The sequence below is a fragment of the Brachionichthys hirsutus genome, chromosome 2 (assembly GCF_040956055.1).
Source record: "Brachionichthys hirsutus isolate HB-005 chromosome 2, CSIRO-AGI_Bhir_v1, whole genome shotgun sequence".
NCBI classification, from domain to species: Eukaryota; Metazoa; Chordata; class Actinopteri; order Lophiiformes; family Brachionichthyidae; genus Brachionichthys; species Brachionichthys hirsutus.
This window is the reverse complement of record NC_090898.1, coordinates 4,687,367-4,714,139: the sequence shown is the minus strand read 5'-3', so window position 1 is coordinate 4,714,139 and position 26,773 is coordinate 4,687,367. Positions and strand designations below refer to the sequence as shown.

General features: G+C 43.8%; 1 protein-coding gene across 1 annotated transcript in view; it reads left to right on the top strand.

Annotated features, from left to right (window-relative positions):
- prex1 (phosphatidylinositol-3,4,5-trisphosphate-dependent Rac exchange factor 1) overlaps positions 1–26,773 on the top strand; it is a 62,110-nt gene that overhangs the window by 3,098 nt on the left and 32,239 nt on the right. Inside the window, exons 2-9 of the mRNA XM_068744359.1 lie at positions 9,583–9,648; positions 9,792–9,914; positions 13,978–14,082; positions 18,124–18,225; positions 18,358–18,519; positions 20,730–20,863; positions 21,096–21,211; positions 24,414–24,563. Coding sequence (XP_068600460.1) covers positions 9,583–9,648; positions 9,792–9,914; positions 13,978–14,082; positions 18,124–18,225; positions 18,358–18,519; positions 20,730–20,863; positions 21,096–21,211; positions 24,414–24,563 — 958 coding nt within the window. The remainder of the gene's footprint in view (positions 1–9,582; positions 9,649–9,791; positions 9,915–13,977; positions 14,083–18,123; positions 18,226–18,357; positions 18,520–20,729; positions 20,864–21,095; positions 21,212–24,413; positions 24,564–26,773) is intronic.

Sequence of the window (26,773 nt, the reverse complement as noted above, 5' to 3'; positions counted from 1 at the left end):
CCAAAAGGTTCTGAACTGTTCTTTATACCACCAACCATGCAACGTAAAAGTGAATCAGAGTTGATGTGTATTTGTAACTGCTTTTTGAATCTGTAATCATTGAATCTGTTTCAATGTTCAAATTTCAATATTTTTCCTGACCTGGGTCAGATCCAGAAGACATTTTGCCTGATAGTTCACATTGGATCCCTTTATGATGGGGATTTTTGGTGAGTGAATTGAGTGCATAGTTTTCAATATATGATTATTATTTTTTAAAGTAAATGGGGAAAATCTGAATTTATTTAAACTGTTTAACTTGCCACTGTGTGACCCCGCCCACTCCACCTCTGGGTAGGTGCCGCTTTTCAGAACAGCTCTACATGCAGACAACCTCATCAGTAGCAGCATGCTTCTACAAATGAGGGGGGGGGGGTGCCTCTGTCCACCCTAATCTCACTGCTTTATATAGTCACGTGTGTTGATAAGACATTTCTTTTCTTTGAAGCACAAGACTGCAGCAGGAATTTTAAGAATCTGCGTTTACAAGCCTAAACCGCTGTAACACCCAGAGGCATGATGTAAAAAACACCCTCCCTCAGCAGGAGCTCTTTTCAGAGTGAATTTGTACAAGCGGAAATGATAGAAGAGGTATAGAGGGGTGTGTTTGCTAGAGATTGGCATTTCCATCTGTTTTGCGATGGGTTGTCTTTCAGTGGTTGCGTATTTACAGAACAGGCCTGTGGGGCTGTGGGTTCCACCCGGAGGTGAGGAAGTCATGAACCAGGAGCCGCTAGCCTGGCATCAGGTTCCCGGTGTGTCAAATATCAGTGTCAAGAATGCTCGCCAGGGATGCACTATTTTGATTAACATGGACGTTTGTGTCCAGAGGTGAGGACATTAACCTCTGACTCTGTGAAGTGCTTTTCATCAGGCTGTTATTCAATACGGCGGCTGGCCTGACTGGTAAAGGCACAGCGAGATGGAGATTATAACCTGGAAAAAACCCTGAAGGAATGCTTTCTGAGGACAGGGACTGAGTACGGTGTGTTTTAGAGGATACACTCCAAGGGTGGGTGGACAGGATGGATTGATACCCGCAGAAGGACTTGGTTTGGATTACGAACTGTGGCTGCAGGATTACACTGTTTGCTTGCTTGGTAAAAATACAACCAGATGTGTGGCTCCTTTCACAGTCAGAGGTCATTTGTCTCGTGGCGGAACAGCGAAGCAAACGTGGAGCAACTTCACACAAAGCCTCTTGGATCGAGAGAACTTCAGAGTGGGGCTGGAGTAAATTCCACACGGTGCAACCGGACATGAGTGTCACACACACACACACACGACACAACACAGTGTTACCTGTCTGCTGTGTGGACGAGCAGACATTTGTCAGGGAATCATTATTGTCACTCATGAAGTTCATTTTAATCACTGTTTAATCAATTTCAGGAATTACAAACAAAATTAAAACAAAATGCAACTTAAATGTACTTTTTTTCTGTTATGATTGTGATTTGAAGTCGTCAGTTTGAACTCTGGGAGGTTGTGCTGACCATTTGGCCCAATGGTGAATCTATTACTTTTGAAAATAACGTGCCCATTGAGCTCCCACATTTTTCTCGTGTGGAATATTGTTATTTTTATTACAATTCAAAAATTAACTGGGACTTGTGCTGTCACTAGATTTAGATGAGAGAGTGTTCCTTGCTGTTATTATTGTTGAAATAATTCATTACATTTTCTGGGATGTTCTTCCGTCCAAATTGAGAGCTTTCCGTGTCTTCATTCCACCTTAGTGATGACAGGCCTGTCGCCATTGCTTCTCGTGTGTGTATGAGTGCCATTACGCAAACCGGGATGCCAGTAAGATCCCCCCCCCCCCCCCCCCCCAGCACCATAAATCACCCGGCCGATTTAATCGATGCTCTTGTGATCAATGCTACTTGTGTGAGAGGTCGGTCAGTGGATCGATTCTGCTTTTATTTACCTGGCCGTTGTCCTTTTCATCATAAATTGCGTGCATCTGCACGGACAGATGTGCTCTTTAGCTTATTGCTGCCTCCTCTGAAAGACAATTGGTTGATCAACTGTGACTAAAACGTACTGTAAGGGGAAGAATGGCAGCCAGCGTGGCGTGTTTGACAAACCGAGGCAGGAGGAAGCGCGAAGGACGCCACTCAGCTGGTTGATATTTTCTTGGTTGTTGGTAGCTGAACGTTTCACTTTACCATATGTCCTTTTCTAGTTGTATTACGAAAGAGAGGAAAATGTTGCTGTGCTGTTGCAACAGTTCACCGCTGCTGACAAGTCGTTCGTGTTTGCTTAAGAGCTGTTCATTTGGCATTTCCTCAACATTATGACCTTTTTTTTTCTTTCGTCATATTTCCTGTCCTAATTAAAAGCTTGAATCACTCATACCTGTGCTGTTCCTGCATGCCGACAGAAAACCCTTTGCAAATGTTGATGCAAGTTGGATCTGATGAATTGGATTATTTGGATCCAGATTTGGAGTATTTTTCTCTTCATTGTCTTATTTTGTGCTCCTCAGTTAGAGCGCAAGCGTATGCCTTCGCTCTGATTTTTTACTGCAATTGATTTCTGTGGATCAAACTCAACCTTGAAGCAGCGATTTCAAAAGTGGAAACTTACAAGAGGGGTTATTTGCTTCTGAAAGGAGAAGTCGAGATTGGATTTAGGTCAGCTGCTGCTTTTTTACAGCGAAATTCGGCCCAAAGTTGATATCACAGCTTCATTTGGTTGCTCTTTATAGTGACGGTATGCTGACACTATATTTGCAGGGATATTTTATATATATATTTTTGTTATTTTTTTATTGAGAAAAATATGGCACATCAAAGTCAGAAAAGTAACAATTCAAGAAATACACATCTGAGATAAATCAGTCATTTTTTAGTCACATAAAGAAAAAGAAATGAAATCCAGAGCCATACTTTTTTCTTCTTTTCTATTAACAAAGTGTACAAAAAAATAAACCCACGAAGAAAGGAAAAAGAGAAGAAATAATATATTTGATATATTTCTTTGCCCTCACACTTGAACTTGAGTTGGGGACTGGACTGCCAACATGTTGAATACAACCCACTCTCCTGCCTGCTGGTTGGTGTGCTTCAACATAGGATCTGCAGTTCCTGAACATGTGCAGAGCCCTTTAACTGCAAATTAGTGCATCCTCAGTACATATATTTAAGCTATGAAAAACCTATAATGGTTGCAAAACAGGATGTGGATGAAACCAGCAAAGTCCGTCCGCCCCCCCCCCCCCCCCCAGCTCACAGTGGAATTGTTTGTACTTGTCATTGACACGCAGCTTGCAAATGAGGAAACAAACATCACAACATGTTTTCAAGCGCACCGGTGCAGGAGGAGGAAGAGGAAAGCAGGCAGTAACTGTGTGACAGACGCTGATGCACAACTACGGAAAGAGACGCTCGAAATGACATCATCAGTACTGTGCATTCATTACGTGGTGAAAATGCATCACCTCAGTTTTTGCGTTCATTCCGACTTGATCGTTGAAAACGTAACACGGGTCGCCCCGGAAGATTCAGGTGTTTACAGCAGGAGACTAGGAGAAGCACTCGGAGAGCACAGGCCTTTGTGACTCTGATTTTTAGTGAGTGAATTGAAGGCATATTTTACAAGACATGATTTTTTTCTGAAAAAGCCTCCATTATAAGTAAATGAGAAAATCCTGATTTATTATTTGAATTTTTTTGTATTCGGATCGCTCTCAAAATTTAACGGGATCTTAAATTATGGGTTTTTCCATAATCCTGCTAACAGACAGATGAACAAACGGCGTCAAACACATGACCTCCGTGGTGGAGGCAACACATCCGTTGACTCGCTCCGATGCGGAACCGACTCGGCTAGAAGACGGCGCCAACCGAGATATTGAGGAACAAATCTTGAAGCTCTACTGAATGCAAAATGTAAAAATGATCCAGGATCTCATCTGGATCATCACCAAAATTCAATCATCTGTCCCTGGTAATATTCCCAACATTTCCTGAAAATTTCATCCAGATCCTTTCTGGAATTTTAGAGTTATGTTGCTAATGGACAGAACAATAGATAAAACGAGGTCTTCACTAAGATAGATTGTGGTTGAGAGATTTGCAAGTGAGGATTGATGTTTCACAACTTCATCGCGTGCGTCATTACATTCGTCCAGCTGAGCATGTAGTGGTTTGATGAGTCTGCAGAAATCACAGATTTCCCCCCCTAGGGTTTCATTTTTAACCATTTGAGCCTCGAATCTAACATCCATCAATGCATAAGTGAGTAAACGTGAGTCACACAAAAAAAAAAATCTGGACCAGTCAAAGACTACTTTTAGTTTTGGCAACTGGCTTTGCCCAAAGTTTGACAGAGGGGCTGGGCCAGGAACAGATGGGGTGTTTGCGTGAACTAATATAAATGACGTGTAAAAGCCATTAGATGAAGGGATTTGGCCTTTTACACGCAGCAATACAGGGAAAAGGTCAAATGAATGAGGTTTAATTCTAATAAAATGTAATTTCATGATATAATTTGGACAAGTTGGTTGGGTGGGATTAAAAACCCCAAAGGGCCATTTATGGCCCGCCGGCCTTAGTTTGCCCATGCCTGGTTCGAATGTACGTTAAGCTGATTGGCTGCCAGCTTAAAGGGCCAATAATGATGCTTTAAGAAAAGGGAATCAGACAGCAATGCTGCAGATGACGATACAAAGTGAAGTAAGAGCTGCTCATACAGATCTCTTTAACCGGACTTTGCTGAACACATACGAGGTGCCTCGTTTTACCCTACTACTAATCGTTATTGTGATGCATTTTGGTTAGCACTCTGCTACCATTTAAGGCGGTTTACTTAAAACACCTTGATTGAAACAAGTGAGCCCGTTGTTCAGTCATCTTGTACTGCTAGCTGTTAGCTTAGCTGCAGGTTTGAAGCTCTGCTCGGAAGCAGACGAGGCAGACGTGAAGGCAGCAGGTCTCCTCCTCTAGAAGCAATAAACCCATACCAGCATATGGCCCCTGGGCATCTTCACACCTTCCTGTCTGGCACCTTTTCACGCTGATAAACCCCAACGTCTAGCAAGCCCCCCCACCCTCAAATTACCCCTGAGGCTGTTGGTCGAATGAGATGATGCCTCATATGAAACTAGCTATTGGTGCCTGTCTTGGGTGTCAAGTGATGGTTCAGCTGTAAATGTAGGTGCTCATTCATTCATTTGTTCATTCTCTTAACAAACGCTAAATCAGGAATCCGAGTCGCGGGATCTTCCGGAGGCGAGAGGAAGCTGGAGAACTCGGAGAGAACCCACGCGGACAACGGGGAGAACATGAAATCTTTGCACAGAAAGGCCACAAGTTAGAACGAAACCTGTGACCATCTTGCTGTGAGGCAAAAGCACTATCCACTGCGCCACTGTGCTGCCCACATTTCCTTCAATTAGTAGCAATAAAGTGCATGAAGTTCCATTTTAGCCATCCAATAATTTGAGCACCCTCTTCAGAAGCGGTGGTAATGAACGACCTTTCAACATTTGAGATCTTGTGCTTCTGGAGCCTTAGATTGCTCTTTTATACAACACCCAGGTTCTGAAGCTGTGCTGGGAAAAAAAGTTTCTTGTGTGAGCAAACGTCACCTGACATCCCCTCAGCATGTTCATACAGTCTGTGAGGCTGCTGTGTCAGACATTGAAGGGTTAAACCTGCGCCCAGTCAGCAACTGATGGCAAATGTCTGTTTTACATTTGTCTATTCAAATACCCCGACTCGTTCCTGCAAACATTTGGGAGAAAAGTGAAACATGCGTCCGTGATAAAATGACTCAGCGCTGGGATGTAGGATGGATGGATGGATGAATGAATGAATGAATGAATGAATGCACGGCATGCAGCATGTCATTCACACTGCTGTTCTGTGTATTAAATGTTTGTTTTAAACACGTTGTGGCGTTAATCATATACGTTATTGCGCTAGAGCAGAAAAGATCACGCAGGTATCGCTGACTATCTGCCATGATTGGCTGCCTCCCACCATGTTTATTAAAGATAATGTAGCTCAGCAATGGCAGACTGGACACTGGCGTTTGCCATCATGGCCGTATGCCCCTTTAGTAAAGGACAACCTTTCCAGTGTTCATCTCACATCTTGATGTCACTGTGTTTGTGTTTATGCTCTCCGTGCACACGAGTGACGCGTGATGTGCTGAGGGTGCAGTCCAATCCGAGTTTGTGTTTTCTAATCTCGACGGACAATGTTAACTTTGCCTCACTTCTAAAATTCTGGACACAATAAAGTCTGTCTGTGAGCGTTGGCCACCGACATATTTAGGATGTGGAGGAAGTCGAAAAAAATCCAGGTTCCAGTTCCTGTCATTTCTCCTGGCTGACGTGTCGGATCGTTCAACAGGAAGTTACTTTGGTCATCAGTGGCAGGACTCAAATGGACCCTCTTGTTAACGCTGATCACGCTGCCATCGGTACAGTCCAAGGCGGTTAAACGCCTGCGGTTGAATCACTCCAGACACGCTTGGGCTGCGTGCTCGCTTCATCCTCAGCGCCGCCGCCTTCCCGGGCCTTTTTAAACAGAGAAAGTGTTGCATTTTCGGGTCCTCTGGTCGTTTGTGATGCAACAATGGACACAGCCAACACAACTCTGGGAGCGATCGGCCGCGTTGAACAGTCGACCGGGACTGAAAGGATCTCTTTGTTGCCCGTCTTAACCCGTCTTCCACATCTGCGGGACACATTTTAGCTTTAAGGAATGAATCCTGCCTGGACAGCATAGCTGTCAAAGATGTCATTGAAATCGACTCCTGCTTTTTAACCCCTGCTGGTGTCTTTTTGCTCTCCCTGCCCTCCGCCACCTTTAAGCGGCCTCCTCTTGTTTTTGCGCCAGGAGCAACCTCTCACACGCGGGACTCCTCCGCTGTGGACATGGTGCAGCTCTGCCATGTGGGGGATTTAATCAGTGTATGCTTCAAGCGCAATCAGCTCCCCCCCCCAGAACCAGGAAGCACGGCAGCTGCTGCTTCCTTTCAGTGCCGCAGCTAATCCGCTCCATCCTATCGCCGTGCCGCGGACGCTGATTTGCTGTTTTGGTGCAGCCTACATGGAAAACTCGGGGGGGATGCTGGAGACAATCCCTCCCAAAGTGTTTGGTCTTGGAGGAAACGATATGATTGCTGCCTGCTTGGCTGGGTTCTATCTTTAGAGTAAATGTGCCATTACAAGTGTCAGCCTTTCATTACAGGCTCGTGACTGTAAGTAATACGCTGATGTTGTGTGACTGTGTAGCGCGTGCAAAGGTTTTCTTTAAAAGCTCTATTCACCCAAATTACAATTTCACAGTTCCACTGAATTGGCCTCCAGCCAACCCAGCCCATTTTGGCTTATTTCTGTTCCGATTAAATATATTCGGACTGTTTTTGAATCTCGACAGAGGCTGTGTATCGAGAACAGAGAAATGTTGATCGGCGCCTTTTCTTTCCAGATACTGTTTCCTGGCTTCATTTGGAAAACCATTTTAAACGCTTTTCTTTTTCCATGCCCGTATTTCATTCTAGTAAATCATTTTGTTTTTGCTGAATCTGAACTCTGAGATGAGTGTTTCAATCAGTGCCTAATGTTTCAGGACTCTGGACAGCACCCTGATGCATAAACAAACACCCGCCTTCTCATGTTTACGGCTGCCGTTAATCATGTTCCAAATATTACAATATATTGAATATAACCCGCCTGCTAACATTTCATTTTAAAATCACATTTTAAATATGTATAAAAAATATAGGAGCGTGACAAGGGAACACATACACATGTGGCGAATATGCACAGATAAGGAAAGGTCTGGATGTAAACCTAGAACATTCTTGCTGCTAGGCAACAGTGTTGATCAATGCACCGCCGTGCTTTATTAATCAAAGCTGCTTTTATGAACTGGCCCACCTGGCTTTTACTATCCGCGGTGACCCCTGCAGCCATGAATCGTTACCGATTGTGTAGCCTTTGCAACAAACCTAATGGTGTACCGTGAGTCTAACCCAGATGACAGAATACCTGCGAGTTAGTGTGCAGATCATCATCATCATCATCGGCAGGTAGGAATCAGATTTATTCGCAGCATCTTCGGGTTCAGACTTTAATTTTTCTTTCCAATATGTCATTGGAACTGTTTTTTTTTTCTTCATCCTTGTGCAGACAATCCATTTTCTAGGATTGAGACACTGAAATCCAAGCGGACAACAGAGAGCCTGCCCGATGAAGGGATCTCACCTACGCCCCCCCCCCCCCCCCAATATTGTATTGCTATCTCCAGATGAGGAAAGCTGTCAGACTGAGCCGGTTGAAGTTCACCGGAAAGGCTGTTATTTAGAGAATCGGGAAGAGGGAATGAAAGAAACTGCAGATTCACTTCCCTCTCTCTTTGCCTTTCAGATTCACAGCTACTGTGCAGTTTTGCCTGTGCATGTGCATATTCACACACATGCACAGGCAAAACTGCACACATAAGCAAAACTGGGCTCTTCTGTGAGCCTGCTTCAGCTGTCTACGGTGAAGCGGCGCGTCGACAACAAGTCAGCTATTCCTGCTGGTGTCTTACGGCTGAATGCTCGGCTTCAGGAGACGCGTGCTCAGCTTTTTGCAGCAAACATGTCATATAGCTGGGAGGTTTTTTTTTCTTCTGCTCCCTGTGGATGAGAAAGCAGCAACACATCTGTGAATGTATGGGGATGTGCATGCGACGGCTCAGTGGCCGGTGTGTGTGTGTGTGTTCACACTTACCTGTACCTGAGATATCCCCGGACAGGGCGCCGAGGTTCCAGTGATTCCATTTGAAATCTTTCATGGAATTAATGCCTGCTGTGTCACGGCGGTGAATTAAATGAAATAACTTTGTTTCTTTGGAGGTTTTTTTTTCACCATCATCTCCTGCAGACTCTGTAGCAAAGAAGTCACATCTGATATATGACACTTTCTTTAGGGAGTATTCACTTTTGTGTTGTGTATTTCTGACACTTGACCTTTCTCAATGTGAAGTCTGCTGTTGAACCGCCTCTGTGCCAGGATGCACCAGGACCAACTAGACCGTTGTGATTGGTCCAGGCGCACATTTCATCATCCTCGTAGATGGTGTGGTCTTACTTTGTAGAAAAAAATTCCATCCATCCATTTTATTGTAGACGAGACAACCTAAATTGCCTCTCCTACATCTGCTGTATCCGCCTTCCGGGGCCACGGGTGTTGCTGGAGCCTATCCCAGCTGACCGGGCGAGAGGTGGGGCACACCCCGGACGCGTCGCCAGCGCACTGCAGGGCTCGAAACTTTATGAACTAAATCAATGCATGAAAGTATTTGCTGCGCATGTCGCAGCTGTCGCTCAGCATTGACTCATATCGGGAAGGCAAAAATGAACATTTCTACTTTTATATTTAGCTTCATGTTCTGCATGCCTGTTTCCTCAAAGTGGCCAGAACTCATTTAGAATAATCAGGAAAGAAAAGCAGGACTTTCGCACTCATCCAACTCGCCTTTTGTATATTCGTATAGACGTGAAGACTTATTTCTTTTTGTTCTGTTCCCTCCTCAGGCATTTTTGCACAGAATCCGACAAACAGCCGACGACCAGCAGTGTCTCTCCCCTGAACATGTCAAGGTAGGACCGGCTCTTGCATTGCTTTTATTTTTCTATGTACGTCTATACTTTACAAGTTTGATCCATGTCACCCCAAATAAAGTTTATCCATCTGTTGGTTACTTCCTTGCTGATTCTTTTCCCTCTTTATATCATCCTTCCAGATTCTGTTTTCAAATATTGAGGACATCCTGGAGTTGCACAAAGAGGTGTTGTCTGCAGTGGAGACCAATCTGCAGCCTGAACCCCACCCTCATCATGCACTGGGACACGTGCTCCTCCAGTTTGTAAGTGCTTTACACGCGTAATACAGAAAGCAAAGCCCATGGGTGTGCACGCATTAATGCCTCTTCCATGCAAAGCACACAGTCTTTTCATTGGCTGACCGTAACCACAGATTCAAGGAAAACGTGTAAAGACTGCTGTGAAAATACCCTGTAATTCGCTCTTTCTCTCATGAAACGACACACACACACACACACACACTACTGCCACTATTTTGCTTTTCCTCTTATCCCAAACAAGCCAGCATCTATTCCCTCCATCTCTCTTCGGATGCAAGTCCCTGTTTCTGCCATTCTCGTTACCCCTCCATCCTTCCATTCAAAGATTCCTCTCCCCTCTGTTTGAACTCAGTTGGCCCCAGGGAACAAACAAAGAGTGGTCTGTGCTTGGGGAGGAAGAGAAGTTGTGTCACTCTATAATGGATCCGCTGGTAGCGCTCGCTCTCTTGTCCTCCTCCAGCTCCTTTTGCCCCCCCCCCCCCTGTTTGTCTCTCTAATAAACAATATGATGATGATGAATATATATATTAGATAGAATGTTAGAGTACAAGTACAGTCACACAGTAGCATGTACTACAGTACAAATGAAGTCTAATATCCTGTCTAAGAGGAGCATTTCAAAAAAGCCCTTGCAATCTTGTTTCCGTTGAAAGTCCTTAGTACATATATCATCGACATTTAACAATACAATTTTTGCAATACAAATAAAAAAAAACCAATATTAAATTACTCAATTGATGCAAAATAACATTAGAAAAATAGAAATAATTCATATTCATGCCACCTTCACTGCATCACAGAGCAACTCAACTGTTTGCGCCGTCAACCTACACAGAGTCTAACCTGAATATGTTGGCTATTAGAATCGACTCATCAAAATGTCCCTTGAAGCGTGTGTGTGTTTGTGTATGTGTGTGTGCGCGTGGCCTTCTGGTCACCAGCCTGTCAGTGCAGGGGCGGAAAAATTGATTACAGGAGACCAATCTGTTTTCTTTCCGTCGGTCTGATGAGACGGATGAACAAGTCAGACTGGATAGAGAACAGAGATGCTGCAGGTGCTGCGATTTCTACCGGAACAAATGGAGCAGTCTTAGTCGTTTCAGTTTAACACTGTGCCAGCAGCGTCATGATGGGGATTGTTATTGGAGATCCATTTCAGGTGATGATTGAGATGAAGCGGCAATCGATACTGCTGCTACAATGTTACTCCAATATAAAAAATATAAGCAGTGTCCGACATGGCTCCGGCGTGTAGAATATATCTGGATGATTTTCTCTGTTTAATTAGAATCGAGAATTGGTTAATGCACAAATCCGAAGTACCACGCGATAAATAAACGGTTTTACTTTCTTGCTTCCTTTAGTTCACACCTGTAGTAATTAGTCCTGGGACATTTATTAAATGTGTGTATTCGGCTTCTGATCACTAAAAGGGGGGGGGGGGGGGGGGTTAAGAGAGTAAAGTGTTAAACTGCATATCCATTTGAACTCTTCCAACTGGATGACCTTTTGTCTCTTTTGACACTGATACCTCTCAGCCAATCAGGTTATGTGTCTGACGCCTTCCAGCCATAGCACTTCACCTCAACTGGAGGTCAACGCCGTGACTGAGATTTGATTAACCTCCCTGTATTGTTCCCCGAGACTGTCTGCCACGCAGCCAAGGAGGGGAAGATGGGAAGTCGTCGAGATGTTTGGGAGGCTGGAAAACATTTGTCATATAACCCTGTAAACACGACAAATGTCCTTCTTCATTATTGTTAATCAATAAAGGACATGTTAGGGTTTTATCAAATCAGAGACAGCAAGAGATATTTCTGGGAGTGTGTGCACGAGGAGATGCATTTTCTGAGCTGCTCCCATTGGGCTTTACGCTCTCATCTAGCCTCTGGAATAGTTCCACTCATGAAGAATTCAAATAAAGACTCGACTTGAGTCTTTGGGCTATTCTGGGTGTACAACAGATGCCTTTCAGACCTCTCCTGATATTTTGGGTCTGTGTAGTTAAGGACATCTGAGAAAAGGAAATGACTTGAGGGTGGGCTTTGGTCGTCAACGGCAGCAGAAAGGCCTGCTGTCTTCAGCTGGGAAAGTGTTAACTGAAATCTGCTGTTGCATTCATGGACCTCCCGTTATATTCAGCTTGTTCCGACGTCGGTGTTGATTCCTGTGATGTTTTTTATATATTTTCAGTTCAGGTGTGGGAATCCTCCTGAGGATTTTTTAAAATTTCTCTTCTCTCTGGGCTGCTGAACCAATCAGACGCGTCGTTCTGTTTACTGCTGGGCTTCATTTTACAGGCATGTTAAGTTTAGACTCTTTGCCCTTGTGGACAGCAGACAGGAGACGGCTTGCGTGACGGGTTTCACACGCTGACGCACTCACATTAAGACTTTATGGACGATGCTTTGGGTTCTCCGTGTTCTGACGCTGCAGCAGACCGTGCGACCTCGGGGCTGACACTTTCTAAATTATATTGAGTTTGTAATTTGTTTTCCAACAAAGCAATATTGCGATAAATTGCAGTAAACAGTCGGTCTTTGCCAGAACCCGAATCAACCTAACTGTAACGGTGCCTTGAAGCATCTGCCCTCTGCTAGAGAGCTGCAGGACAGCCGAGCTAACGGAACCGCCTAACTTTAAATAAAGAAGGAATAGCTGATCGTGCACACATTTGAGGAAAGGTTTCCTTTATCAAACTGCTTCAACTGGGAATCACGAACTGCTACATCTGTATATGAACAAATAGACTTAGGAGAGGTAAGTGCACATTCACGAGTCTCTGCCCTCCTGTGGTCTCTGCAGCAGGCCGTCTGGTGTGTAACTCAGTTAGTGTGTGGGGTCTCATGCCATATGCTGGCCCAGCTGTTGCTCCCAGTGATGCTTTCAGACTGGAATCCCCTGCCAAAAAGCTGCTTTGGGTGTGTTTTGGTTCCTTTCCTGCCTGCGTGTTCACCGTTTACATTGTGCTGTTCCCTTGTGTTGCTCATGTACAAATGATTTTCGTCTCCCTCTGGGTCCAGGGAATGGGTCGAGCCCACAGTGCTATAAAGAGAGCTCTGTTTAGCTGCTTCTGCCTGCACTGATGGGGTGTTGTGTTAAACAGACACACACACACCTTGTGAATTCATTCTGTGTGTGGGAGTGCAAACCCCTCCCATCATTTTCCTGTGTAGAGCAGGGCGTTATGCATCTGTAGATACCGTATGACTAATCAAGGAGGCTTTCAAGCCACTTTAGCCTGATTGATTTCTATAAGCAAACATTGATTATTCTTCCAGTGCGCCGGTCAAGCCAGCTTTGCACTCAATGACATTTCCATCGAGGTTAAAGTGATGTCCGAGCACCTGTAGTTTCAGGTGTCACTTGGGCTCTAGGACTCGAACCTAGAGCCCCCTCGCCATGTGCGTGGTTTCACATCCCAATTGCTGCCACATGATATTCTTCCAGAAGCTCCGGGGTGTGTGAGGTCGGATGCAGCTGTGTGATACTGTGTGTTGTCTACAGTCGTTTCATCAATAATGCATCTCGACCTGGAGGAGACCGACTCGCCCACGTCTCACATTACACATTGCAAAGGAAACTGAGTGGCCTCGGGATAAAAGCTCATGTGTAAGTGCTACCTGTGGTACTTTAGTTGCACCATCGAAAGTGGAGGTCCCCCCCCCCCCACACACACACCAGTATGATTTAGATTTCTTCGTAGAAGGGAAGTGGTGTGCCTGATGATACGACTGGTGCACAACAATTCCAAAAAAACCGTAATTCTCTCTAAACATGTCAAATGGCCACATCCAGGAGCAAAAGCTGATTATAGAATAGATAGAAAGCCTTTATTGTCATTGCATAGTGGATACACAACGATATTAGGATTCTACTAATGTTAATATTAAGCCATGAATGTCATCCACCCCCTGAGTTGAGACGATACGACTGAATCGCATTAGAATGCGGAGCCATTCCCCAGTCACTGCCACTTTGTCGTCAGATATGTCGAGGCGAGCCAGCGAGATAAACTTAATGCCCTTGTTTGCCAGCCTGACCAGCGTTTTGTCCTGATCCACAGAGGGAGCGTTTCTCAGTTTATGGGGAATACTGCAGCAACCATGAAAAAGCATTGAGACTTCTGATGGAGCTCAACAAGATCCCCAACATCAGGACCTTCCTGCTGGTAAGTCCAGATATTTCCTTCACGCTTTCTTTGCATCGTTTGCCCACACATGAAGTTTTTGCCTCTTCTTCTTGTACTTGTTTTTATGGGGGGGGGTCTCTTATGTCTTCTGAGTGATTAAGATCATTTTCTTTTACATTTCATGCCACATAAATGTTGTCTATCATCTCATTTGTTGCCGTCATCTCGTTTTCACTGCCCTACAATTCTTTCATCGCTTGAGCCTCTTCTCTGTTTCCTCCATCTTTTTTCCTTTCATCACATCCACATCGTTTCCATGGTAACGCTTGAATAAATGGAAGAAAACACAACAAGGTTCCTTCCTGCGTGGACAGGATGCAACCCCAACCAAGGTCGCTTTTGTTTCGCTCACTTTGTGCTTCCGCTGCCAGCTGTGCTGTGTCACTGAAATGTTTTGGGCTCTGAACTCAGGCTGGCGGCGGGACCTTTTGAGTGGAGGCGTAACCAATGAAATCATGTGTCACTTGTGGGCTGGACATCTGCAGCCTTTGGGACATGGCTGAGAGAGCTGAGACCGTGTGTTTGCCGCTGCCTGCTGGCTTGATTCCATCCCATTATTCTTACACAGAGTACTGGAAACAATGGGAATAGTCTTAATGCATGCTTTGGCTTTTTGCTTTTTTTCAGGCATAGTCATGCAACAATTAATTGGTCTTTTACAAAGTTGATGCTTCCTTTCAAAACAAAATCACTACGTAATATTGCAAACTATGACTTGTGATTGTGGGCCTCCTGTCAGACCTGTATAATCTCAAATACTGGACTACCTTATGTGTTTTGTTCAACCTAAAGCTAAGCAAAAATAAAATTAATCAATCGTATCTTTACTCCGAAACGAAGGCATGCGATTCCTCTGCAGAATAGCCGAGGACACGGAATAATGGGGTTTCAATTAAAGTTGTGACAATTGCAAATTGTGGCAGCAGAAGTTAATTTGCAGTTGCGTCGTTTGCTTCTGCTCAGCTGTGCGTCTCAATTCAGTGATTTTTGTTCCCAGTTGAATTATCTCATTTTAATTGAATCATAATAGAAAGCGCCTCTAAAAATGTGTGAGGTTTTTATTGCAGTGAAACAGACGAGAGAGGGGAAGTGAAAGGAAGAACGAGGTCAGAGTGGGGTGCAGGAGGAAGTTCTTGCTGCAGGCTGGCTGATTACAAAAAAAAAGCACAAGATGAGAAAATGAAATTCGGGAATATTTAGCCTAGAAATGTGCGTGGGTGTGAAGTAACTTATCACATCAGAAATTTCTGGAATTTCTTTTTCTTCCTTCGTGTTTACTTGCATGTTTTTTTTTTTTTCCATCACGATTCTGCACCGTTCTCTCCTGCCGTGTCGAGTTAAACGGAGGTGCCGTATGATTATCGTGCTCTAAACCGACCCTCTTGTCTTCTTTTTCACTGAAGAGCACTTGCATCGTTTGTCTGCTCCTCAGCCTATGATCTTTCTTTCTGTTCCATGAGTTCATCGCAAAACACAAGGCACAGATAATATTTTTTTTCTTCAATGTATTGGGAAGCGCTGGGCTGAACTGGCGGCTTGTCCAGGGTGTTCCCCGCCTCTAGCCCGTTGACTGCTGGGATAGGCCCCCACTACCAAAATCGATGGAATAGAGGTCTGATGATGATGATGATGAATATATTTATTAGATGGAATGTTAGAGCAGTACAAGTACAGTCAAACATCCTGTCTAAGAGGAGCATTTCAAAAAAGCCCTTGCGGTCTTGTTTCCGTTGAAAATCCTTCATACATAAATCATAGACATGTAATGTCTCAGTGGACAATGAATGTTAGCAGCAAGTAAAAAAAAGCATCATAAATATTACTCTTACACCTTTTTGATTGGATCCCATTCAAAAAAAACAAATCCATATTTTTATGTCATTAAAATAAATGAACAAAAGTCTAATAGTATGTAAAATTGCTGTTTTTTTTTTTTATAGTAGTACACTATAAAACATTTGCCTGGCATCCAAGGGAAAGCCATCACCTCCCTCATTTGATGGCTCTACCTATCAGAATTTTTTTTTTCCTGCAATGCATTGTTCAGAGTTAAGGCCAACTATCAAGTCGTGATAGGCTTTACACATCCTCCAAGGGGGAAACACTATAGGTGCTCAGAGTTTGGTCTGTACACAGTACACACGCACACACACAAATACTCTGCAGCATGCATGCACACTAGAACAAAGCACCGGCACATCCAGCCACATCCACTTCCAGAAAGGGGTGTGGCTAGCCTGAACTAATTTGCATTCACTTCACAGTCTATGAACAGCGGACTGGAACACAGGCCTATAGACATCCTGTGCGGCAGAGTCCTCGTGGCGTTTTGGCTAAAAGTGCTGAAATGAAAGTTGCATCTAGGGGTCTATGGGGGTCAAATATAAACTTGTTACCAAGAGAATAATATCGGACCACCAATGCATTCATAGCCTCAACTCGACAAACAGTCTACTTCCCAAGATGTGGCTGAAAGAGACCAGAAATAATAACACGTCAGTCTCCCTATATTGTGTTACACCAAAAATAATGGCCCTACATTTATTTGATTTCTATTTTTAGATTCCTTAACCATGAAAACATACCTTTAGCAGATGGAGTCACATGTTGATATCATTATTAGTTTAGAAGTTATTCACAAATTATACCCCTTTTCCACAAGTTAACGCAGTTCCCAGACACTTGTATGAAATGTCTATGACGTTCTTTGGTGAAAATAGCAAACAGATGCTGCAGGACATCGTCCCTCTTTTCTGTCTCAAACAGCTCTCTCAGGAAAGCCTCTGAAAGCGAAACTCGCTCCCCAATAGATGTGCATGCGTGTGCACACATATCTTGTGCAGGTTTTCATACTGTGACAGTAAGAGAGATTTCTTCCAGAAGAGTTTCTCTACTTGATTACAGAACTACGCAGGATTGACTGGATGGTTTATTTAGCTGTTTTTGTGTTGATAATGACCCAAAACCACCAGAAATAGTTGCGTAGTTTTTCATCATATGGGACCTGTTAAGATTTCATATTTTTTTCCTGACCTCATTCTGGATCAGATCCAGAAGACATTTTGCATGATAGTGCATATCAGACCCCTTTATGACTGTTTTTTGTTTTACAAAATCAGATTTTTTGGAAAAGCCTCCATTATAATTAAAAGGGGGCAAATTCGGATCGCGAAAGAATCCGGAGCCGATCCAGATCATATTCGGTGGTGAGATAGAGGACCACACCCTACATGACTGTGCCAAATTCCATAAACATCGGATAATAATCAACCGAGATATTGGGGAACAAGTTTTAAAGCTCCATTGATGGCAATGTTACCGAAAATCTCAAGGTGATCCATAATCCAGCATCTCTTGTGGATCATCACCAAAATGTAATCAACTATTCCTGGTAACATTCCCAACATGTCCTGGAAATTTCATCAAGATCCGTCCTGAACGTTTTGAGTTATCTTTGCTAACATTCAAACAAACAAACAAACAGATAAATGCAGGCGAAAACATAATCTCCTCAGCGGAGGTAACAATTTAATCCACTAAAAGAGCAGTTAAGATGTGAGAAAATGTTCAATGCTTGAGACTTCCCTCACTGGATAACAGATTGATAATCCAGCTGCACCCGGAGCTGCAGCTGCAACAGCGTGTGGCCAACTGGAAGTGACAACAACAGTCAATCAAAGTCAATTAGAGTTTACTGTTTACTGTTGAGAAAACAAGCTCGACAGAAGCAAACATTGTAAAATGGTTTAGCTTTTTGTTTTCCAGATAGGAGCTGATTTAGATCATGATCGTGTCAAATGTTTGATTCACTTAACACTGTAAATATAATATATTAAATCTTTCACATTTTGTTTTTTATAATCATTCTACTGGTGACGTAATACAGTGTTGCATTTCATAGGGTAAATCCTTTGCATGTCAGGCAGATTGCTTTTCTTTCTGTCCAGCTACGCACATTGTTCTTCCTTTTTATGAAGTAGTCAATGTGTGCATTGATTATTGTGCGTTTCTCTCATTCAGCATTGTATGCTGCTCGGTGGGAAGAAAAGCACCGATGTTCCCCTGGAGGGCTACCTACTCGCCCCCATTCAGAGGATCTGCAAGTACCCTCTGTTTTTGAAGGTACTGCACAACTGCATAATGCCAGTAGCTTGGTTTTGACATATCCACAGCCTGTTCAGACAGCAGGACAGCTAAGCAATGGCATAGGAAATCTGAGTGCATGTAGAACCACTTTGTTGTTCCCTCACATAGGAATTGCTGAAGCGCACCCCAAAGAAGCACGCTGACTATCCGGCAGTGGAGGAGGCTCTGCAGGCCATGAAGGCCGTCTGCTCAAACATCAACGAGGCCAAGAGACAAATGGAGAAGCTGGAGGCGCTGGAACAGCTGCAGTCCCACATCGAGGGCTGGGAGGTGAGCAGGAGAAGGGCAGACGGAGGCTTGTGTGAAAGGAGAAACGGCAAAAAAAAAATCTGAAATGCCCCCCAATTCCCACAGTGTCCATTTCTCTTTGGACTTGAGCACCATAGCAGCCAAATCACAGCTCTGAGCACAGGGGCCACAGACGGGGCTTGGGAGCCGAACGGACAGTCGAGTGCATTTTTCACGCCTCCCTCACCCTCCACAACGGAAGCCTTGTCTTAGCAGGCACCAACGGGACAATCCCCTGAGACGGGGTGCCAGCTGGAATGCCAATGGGCACATTGTCCAATCAGTGGAGACCTAGGAAGCGGAGCTCTTGTCTCGCATGCACTAGGAGGAGATGTTTGAAGGTGTGAAGGAAGGAAATTGAACCGTGGAGTGGGTCCTATTGGGACACCTTACATTCTGCACCCAGAGGGACAGGCTGAATTCTTGCACACTTGTGCCCACCTCAGAGGGCACAAGTGGGGTTTGTTCAGAGGGAAAATTGAATGATCCTCTCACCCAGAACATGTTGGTGTTCTTCTTAAGAATTGCTTAGAGAGTAATTTTTCTCTATTTGAACTCTGAATCGACGAACATCCATCATGGGAATCAATTATTGATGGTTGAGCTAAGGTGTGGCCACTTCTGGGGCAACCACAGGGCTTGCTTTGACCCATGTCAGGAAGCTCAAAGACGGCAGTGAAGTCCAAATTGAATGTATGCGTGTGTGTGTCTAGGGGGGGGGGGGTTGCAAGACAAAGGGTGAGGTTGTCTCAAGTCCACACATGGGTGTGGTTAGTTCCAGATGATTTGGAGTGGAATGAGTCATTTCACAAGGAGTAATAAGTTGCATTTTAAATGACTGTTTAGAAGGCCTTTGCTGGAGGGCCATAGGTAAGTCCTGCTTGTGCGTTCGAGAAAGTTATTCTTGTTAAATTGTATCCCATAAAAGTTCCTTGGTTGTCTAATGTTGATGGGATGAAATCTGTCTTTCTGTCTTTAAATCTGTCTTTCAAATCTTGAGCAGAAGCGTGTGTGTCCATGATGGACTATTACCTGGTTAGAAATATAACGAGGGTGAAATGATGCAAATTATTGTGTTTTTATTGATTCATGGTTATGTTGTCTATGAGTGATGCATATTTTATTTAGTTCAAGATTACTGTCAGTTATTTATCTTAGTTGTTAGTTAATAAGACTGAAGAGCTTAAAAATCACTTTTTTTCCAATTCATCTAAAAGTATGTAATCAGACGCCTCGTTATCATGGATTCAAATGATATATATCTACAATATATATATATATATATATATATATATCAGGTTGGCATCGGAAATGATTCTGTTTGCTAAGTGATCAGTGCATGCTTTGTTCTGTTGGCCTTTGTACGGCCTTCCAAAGGAGAAAAGGCCACTCGTCACAGCAGGTTGTGGTGCATTTGAGAGCTGATGGGGAATGGCTTTTAAGAAGTCAATCGCATCCTGTGAAGGTAGCAGGCTAACAAATGCATATGCACGTTGATTTTCAGTGTTTAATTTCCCTGGGCACACGGTAGAGGAGCAAATTGTTTAATCGGGTTTTACTGCAGGGATTGGAGTATGGTTGGAACACTTCTACCAACAGTATTGATCCTGTCATCCTTGTTTCCAGTCGTGCACAGCTGTGCTTTTATGCGGATGGTCACAGGCGAGGATGTTACATGTGTTTACATCCTGAGAAAAGTCCCACAGGAATCAGAGGCAATGGTTTTATGTAGGGTGGCTCTGCTTCTTTTGTGTTCAGTGTTCTTACTTAACCGACATGTCATTTCTTTAAACCTCCAGTTTGATGCAACCTTGCCTTAATGTTTGTGTTGTTGAATGAACAAATAACAAACTCAACGATCACAACCAACTGTCCTAGCAGCGAACAGTTTTGGGGTAGAGGCCGTCGGTGCCGGTTGGGTTTTTTTATCTTCTGTTCATTGACAACTGAATGAAAAACCATTTTTTAAATGTCAAAGTTGAATTTCTGATCGCTTCACACAGACTCTCATAGTCCTGAAGTTTTTACGCATACGGCAATGCTTTCTTTTTGCTGATGTAAAATGGCAATTAAAAAAAAAAAAAAAAAATTCTAGTCTAGACAAGCTCTTTCTGGAAAGTGCCCTGATGCAACTTAATGGACTTGTCTTGGCTCATGCCTTTATTGATTTATTTTATTTTTTTCCTCTACAGGGAACCAACCTGACAGATGTTTGCACAGAGTTGTTGCTGCATGGAAATCTCCTCAAAATCTCTGCTGGCAATATCCAGGAGCGCGTCTTCTTCTTGTTTGATAACCTTTTAGTTTACTGTAAGAGGAAATCCAGGTGAGACCAGCAACTTCCTGCACACACACATACACAAAAAAAAAAAACATTTAGAAAGTAATCATTGACTGAGTGTCCAAGCAGCAAACATGCTCCAACATCACGCATCGCCTTTTAACGGCATCTCTGTGAATCTGCAGGCATTGGAGCCGAGTTATTTTGTTTCTGTGGCACCAGATTAACGCATGCTTTCCCTGCCAAGTGTAAACCGCAGCGTCGCCCAATTTCCTAGGGTTTCTGGAAAGAAGTCCACAAAGAGGACCAAGTCTATCAACGGGCCCCTCTATGTGTTCAGGGGCCGAATCAACACTGAGGTGATGGAGGTGGAAAACGTGGAAGATGGAACAGGTTTGTGTTCGCCCAGTATAATTTCACAGGGACCACTGGTGGTAACTGCTACCCAGTGTTGTTTAACGCATTGCATGCCGTCTAAAGATGTTTTTTATAACCCAAACATTCCCTGCCAAACCTGACATTGAAATCTGTCTCTCTTCAGTGGCCAATAAATGGTAGGGACAGCCTTTTTTTTTTCTCTCCTGATGAAACAAGAGACTTTAATCTTTCATTTGGTTGGTTCGGTGGTTGCATGGTCGTAGTAACGAATATTTTGTGGGGCTTGTAAAATCGGGCAAAATGAGCGACAACTGGGCCACTCAGCATATAGCTGAACTGAAAATGGTTGGCACTCATTGAGTTAATACACAAAATAGCATTTAGCAATAATCCAGATCATTTCTTCATGAAACCGTGTCATTTAGGGGGTTGATTATGAATCAGGCGTCTTGCTGACAGTTTGGGTGGGGTGTCATACTTGGACCGTTTCAAACAGGATGTAGCTTGCAAAGCTCGTGTATCACCTTTTGACATAAGGTGGGTGTGTCAGACTCTGTTTCATACCGGGTCACATCATTGTTGCACTCGACAGACCAGCGCGTAAAAACATAGCGACCTACCGTTCCGTAAAAAAACTCTCTGCATTCTGCTGGTTTCAGTTTCAGCAATATAAAATATAATGGCCAAAACCCCAAAATGTATCATTAAAACATTTTAATAATTCGGCCAATTCTGCAGCCGCAACAGGGCAGATTGTAAACACAAACCTTTTGGGGGTGGGGTTTCAGCCCCGAAAGTAAATGTGCATACAGAGTTTTTTTTTGTTTTACCCCCTCCAGTTAAATTAGTCATTTTATATATAGTGTATACACAACAACACCTTTAATGATATAATGGCCGGAGGTGCTGCTTTTAAGAAAACGATAAATGGGACGTGCTGTTTGCTGTTCTGTTGTAGTGTTTATTATTATCAATGTTTCAGAGAGCAGGAGAGTATTTTTGTATAATACAGTAGCTGTGAGAATAAAAGGGATGCATCAGGGGGTCTTATATGACCCCACACGCCTTAATGGCAAGAAGGAAAACCGTTAGCGGTATTTTTCCATTGTATTACTGAAAACTTGCCAAAACGTCAGAACTCGCTCTGTAGCGTTTCACCTGCGGTTTCGACTATGTGGCATCATTTTTATACATCACATTGCTCCCTGTAAACTCTCATCGGCCACATAGAAACGATGCGGGGGGTTGAGTTATTCAAAGTGCTAATGCATATCTGAAGTGCAAAAACCGACCTGTGCTGGATGATAGACTTATTTGAGCTATGGATAAACAACTCGACTGTGGGTGGCGGTTGCTATCGAGTTACTTTTTTTTTTACGAGGCACTGTGCCGGGCTCGGTACGCGTTTGTCTGCAAGCGTAGAAGCGCTTTGTCTTCCTCTCCCTCACCCATGCTTCCGTTTTTTCTCTCCTCTGTGCAGGCAGAACATTTTGTAACCTCACTTTTTTCTCTCTCTCTCTCTCTCTCTCTGTCGGTGGCTGCTGACTGTCACTTGACCACAAAGAAAAACATACATTGGTTGCAAAACTCAGGGATCCTGCAGTAAACATGCAAACAAATGACCAGCGATTTTCTCATTTATTGCATGTGAAGAGTATTTGGAGTTATTTTTTTATGCATTGATTTGGTTTGAAAGAAAAGCGGTTCAAATTTAGGCACTGTTTCCACAATTATTTTTTTACCTTCAAGAGCAACATTGGTCAAGTGACCTTCACCGTGGATGAAGAGAGGAAGTGGCAGCAAAGCAGATGAAATGAAGGCTCATTTCAGTTAGTTTCAAAGTTTTTGGATTACTGAGTAAACCGTATATTGTTTTTGGGACACCCTGGCATGTTATGCCTGGAAATTGGTTCCGATGTCAAATACTACAAGCGATGGCCCAGATTTCATGAACCACATACGGTATGATGGTTACAATAGACTCATCGCTAAGAGGAGGTTTCAACATTTTTGATAGAACTATTAATTAAATGGGGCAGCAAGGTGGCACAGTGGTAAGTGCTGTGGTCTCACAGCAAGAAGGTCAAAGGTTCGAATCCGTCTTGGGGCCTTTCTGTGAGGAGTTTGCATGTTCTCCCTGTGTCTGCATGGGTTCTCTCCGGGTTCTCCGGCTTCCTCCCACCACCAAAAACATGCAAATTAGGAAGATTGGTTAAACCAAATTGTCCATCGGTGTGAGTGTGTGTGTGTTCCTGTGATGAACTGGCAGCTTGTCCAGGGTGTGCCCCTCCTCTCGCCCATTGACTGCTGGGATAGGCTCCAGCACGACCCGGTAACGGACAAAGCGGTCAGGAAGATGAATGAATGAATGAATGAATACGATTTAACTGGAAAGCTTTTACTTTCCTCACCGTCTCTGATTTAAACTCCTCCCTGTCTTCATGTCAGAACGCCAGTTTAACAGAACTCAGCACGTACTCGACTCCCCTTTTTAACCATTTTGTCTTTGCATCCCGATAATTATAAAGAGACGCCGGCCTGCAACATACGTGTCCCAGACCGATGGCCTGCTCTTGCACATCAGCACAATCTATTCCCAGTGGGGCCCAAAGCATCCGCTCCATTTATGAGACCGCTGCGTGAGACTAATGCAACCCCATTATCACTGGGCCATGCATTATTCAGGAGCTGCTCACCTGCTGCTAAATGGGTGATAAAATTAGAACGGGCACTGAGGAGAGATTATATTGCTTCACTGCTCTCCTGCTGCATCGTCTTTATCTTTGTTTTGTTTTTTATTGTCTTGTAAATCATTGCTCAAGTAGTAAATGCTCTTCCGGCAAGAATTTATTGCAAACATAGACGGCATCTTTGTGAGTTGACTACATTTACTTATTTTTTTATCACTTACCGCTGGGGTCAGCGTAAACAAGGTCTGTGTGAATGTGGTTTTCGTTCGGATTTCTCAAAATGAAATGATGAGACGCTTAGAACAGGAAGAAACCGATAATGGCTTCAAATAGGATTTCCTGGAGTAAATATTATTCTAATCAAGTGATTTAAATACATCTTTTTAATCTTAAAGGTCATTCTGACACAAGCCTGATATAATAAAATTAAAGCTCACCCTGCTCCCCAACAAACTTTTTTTTTAATGTTCTTCATGGTGACCTCGCGTCACAAATATTAATCTTTTGTTATCTCCCCCCCCCCGCAGCGGACTACCACAGCAACAACTACACAGTGACCAATGGGTGGAAGATCCACAACACTGCTAAAAACAAGTGGTTTGTCTGCATGGCCAAAAATGCAGAGGACAAGCAGAAGTGGCTGGACGCCATCTTGAGAGAACGAGAGCAGCGAGAGAGTGAGTGACTATTGTAGTTTAAGGGGCGGACAACTCTTGCTTTGAGCATTATCACTCCAAGGATGAGTATTTATACTGAACAATAACTGATATATGCCAGTTTAATCTGTGCAACGACTTAAATCTAATGTTCAGTGAATGAAGGGGTGTTAATAAAAAGGTGTGGTTATTTAAAAGCCCACAGTTTGCATTGATGTCAAGTTGTGTATAGGATTAATATTATAATATGAATAGAATGTGTTTTTCTCTGCTGTTGGACTCGTTGTTTGTTGCCTTGCTTCTTGGCATCGCATTAGATTTGCACGCTTTCGATGCTCCAGCAGCTGTCACGGTTGTAACGGCTGTGGAAGTGCTTCCGAGCCGGATGCAGTGTTTGTTTCCTACAGTTAACGTCCCACATTGAACAAGGTGCCTGCCTCTGATTGGGTGACATGATGAGGTAATGCGGGCCCCGGACGACCTGCGCGCCGAAGTCTCACTTAAATGTCTCATTGCATAAAACAGATGTGCTTAAAAGTGGAACGCAAAACTTTAAATAGAATTGAATTGACTTGCCAAAGAAAGATGAATTCAATTACATCATGATCTTTCCTGTATTTTTACATCTTGAAAGTGTTTATTTTGGTCCTGTACAGACTTGACATTTAGAATTTCCATTTGAGCAGGTTTGAAGCTTTATCACGAATGCATAATGAGCAGGTGAAAATAATTAGTGGATTTATTCCCCACTCTCCGACATACGCTGAACTCACTCGTCTTTAAAAGGCCCCGCACAGTTGCCTCCGCTGGTGTGACATTATTCATGTAAGCTGATATCGCTGCTGCTCCTGAGCGTCGTTCCTCCTCATTGTGGGGCGTCCCTCTGTTGCCTTTCGATGCCGTCCCACCTGTTCACTGCACTCGCCCATCTGGCTGTGTTCTGCATGTAAGACGGTGTCGAAGGCTTTAACCTGATTTTGAGCGGTGCTCAACAGGTCACCTGATAGCACTGATGGATAAACAAAAGAAAAATCAAACACCTTTTAAACATCATTTGGCTGAGAACGACTGTTCGGATGTTTAGCTTCATGCTCGTGGAGTAAACATAAATTGTGTCGTAAAACCTCTTTCAATTTTTTTTTCTTAAATAAGGAGTTTGATGTCAGCTGCAAATCTGGTGTTTAGATCAAAGGGTTTCACTGCACAAATAAGTAGGAAGGAGTGTGCTGCAGCTTGTAGTGTTCAGTTTCAACGCGACGGAAATCGTACAGCGGCTAACAGATTCCAGATCAGTCACAGTGACCAATTTCCCCACACGCTCCCCTTCTTTTACCCGACGCTTCCATGTGTTGCCTTTGAATCCTCCCAGATGACGTTTTCAACAAATTCCAGCTGGAGGCGTTTTCTCTTGTGACTGATTTAATGGAAGTTTAAGTGCGGTCGGAGATCGGCTCGGGATGGCGAGCGGAGGAAGAGGAGTAGCAGCTGGACAAGAAGCTGAGGGGGCCTCTACTTTGGATAAGGCCCCCCTGTCTGTTGTTAAATTACACTCGTTGTTTAACTTTACTCCAGCTGCTGTCAAATGTAATATAACCCCACCTCCATCACAGACCCCCTCCCCCCGCCGGCTCTGATGCGTAAAGACTCACTGGGAAAACCGGGCTCAAATTTAACCATGGCATGTAATGTTTGTATCCCTGCATTTTTCCCCCTTTATAGTGCCTGTCATTTTCTTACTTTGAATGCTATGATGTAATATAGGTTTCTCCCAACTCTACTGCCAATCCGAAACAACCAATGACGGAGCACAAATCAGAAACCAAATGCCCTCCATTGCAGCATGTGGCCTTCCATTGATTGTGCAGATTCGGTCACAAGCGAAGGCGGCAGAAATGGGCCGTCGCCGTGCGTACAGCGTGTTCTGTTGCTGCATGACAGGAAATAACAATATAGCAGTCACAGGAAGTCACCTTCTAGCTCCAGGCCTTAAAAGCTGAGGATAAGCGATTGCCCGATCATCATTGTGTCTGACACGTCCCTCAGAGAAAGCGTGTCGAAGATCACAAGTCAGATCCGTTCCCAGATGTCACAAAGTACAAGAGAAGAACTGCAGCGTGGAAATCAGAGAGCCTAACAGTCAAATTGAGCTCCTTCATGTGTCCCTCAGAGATTAGCAGCTTGGGGAGACGCAGTGCAGCAGAGTCGAGTTGCCGCGAGTCAAAGTATCACAG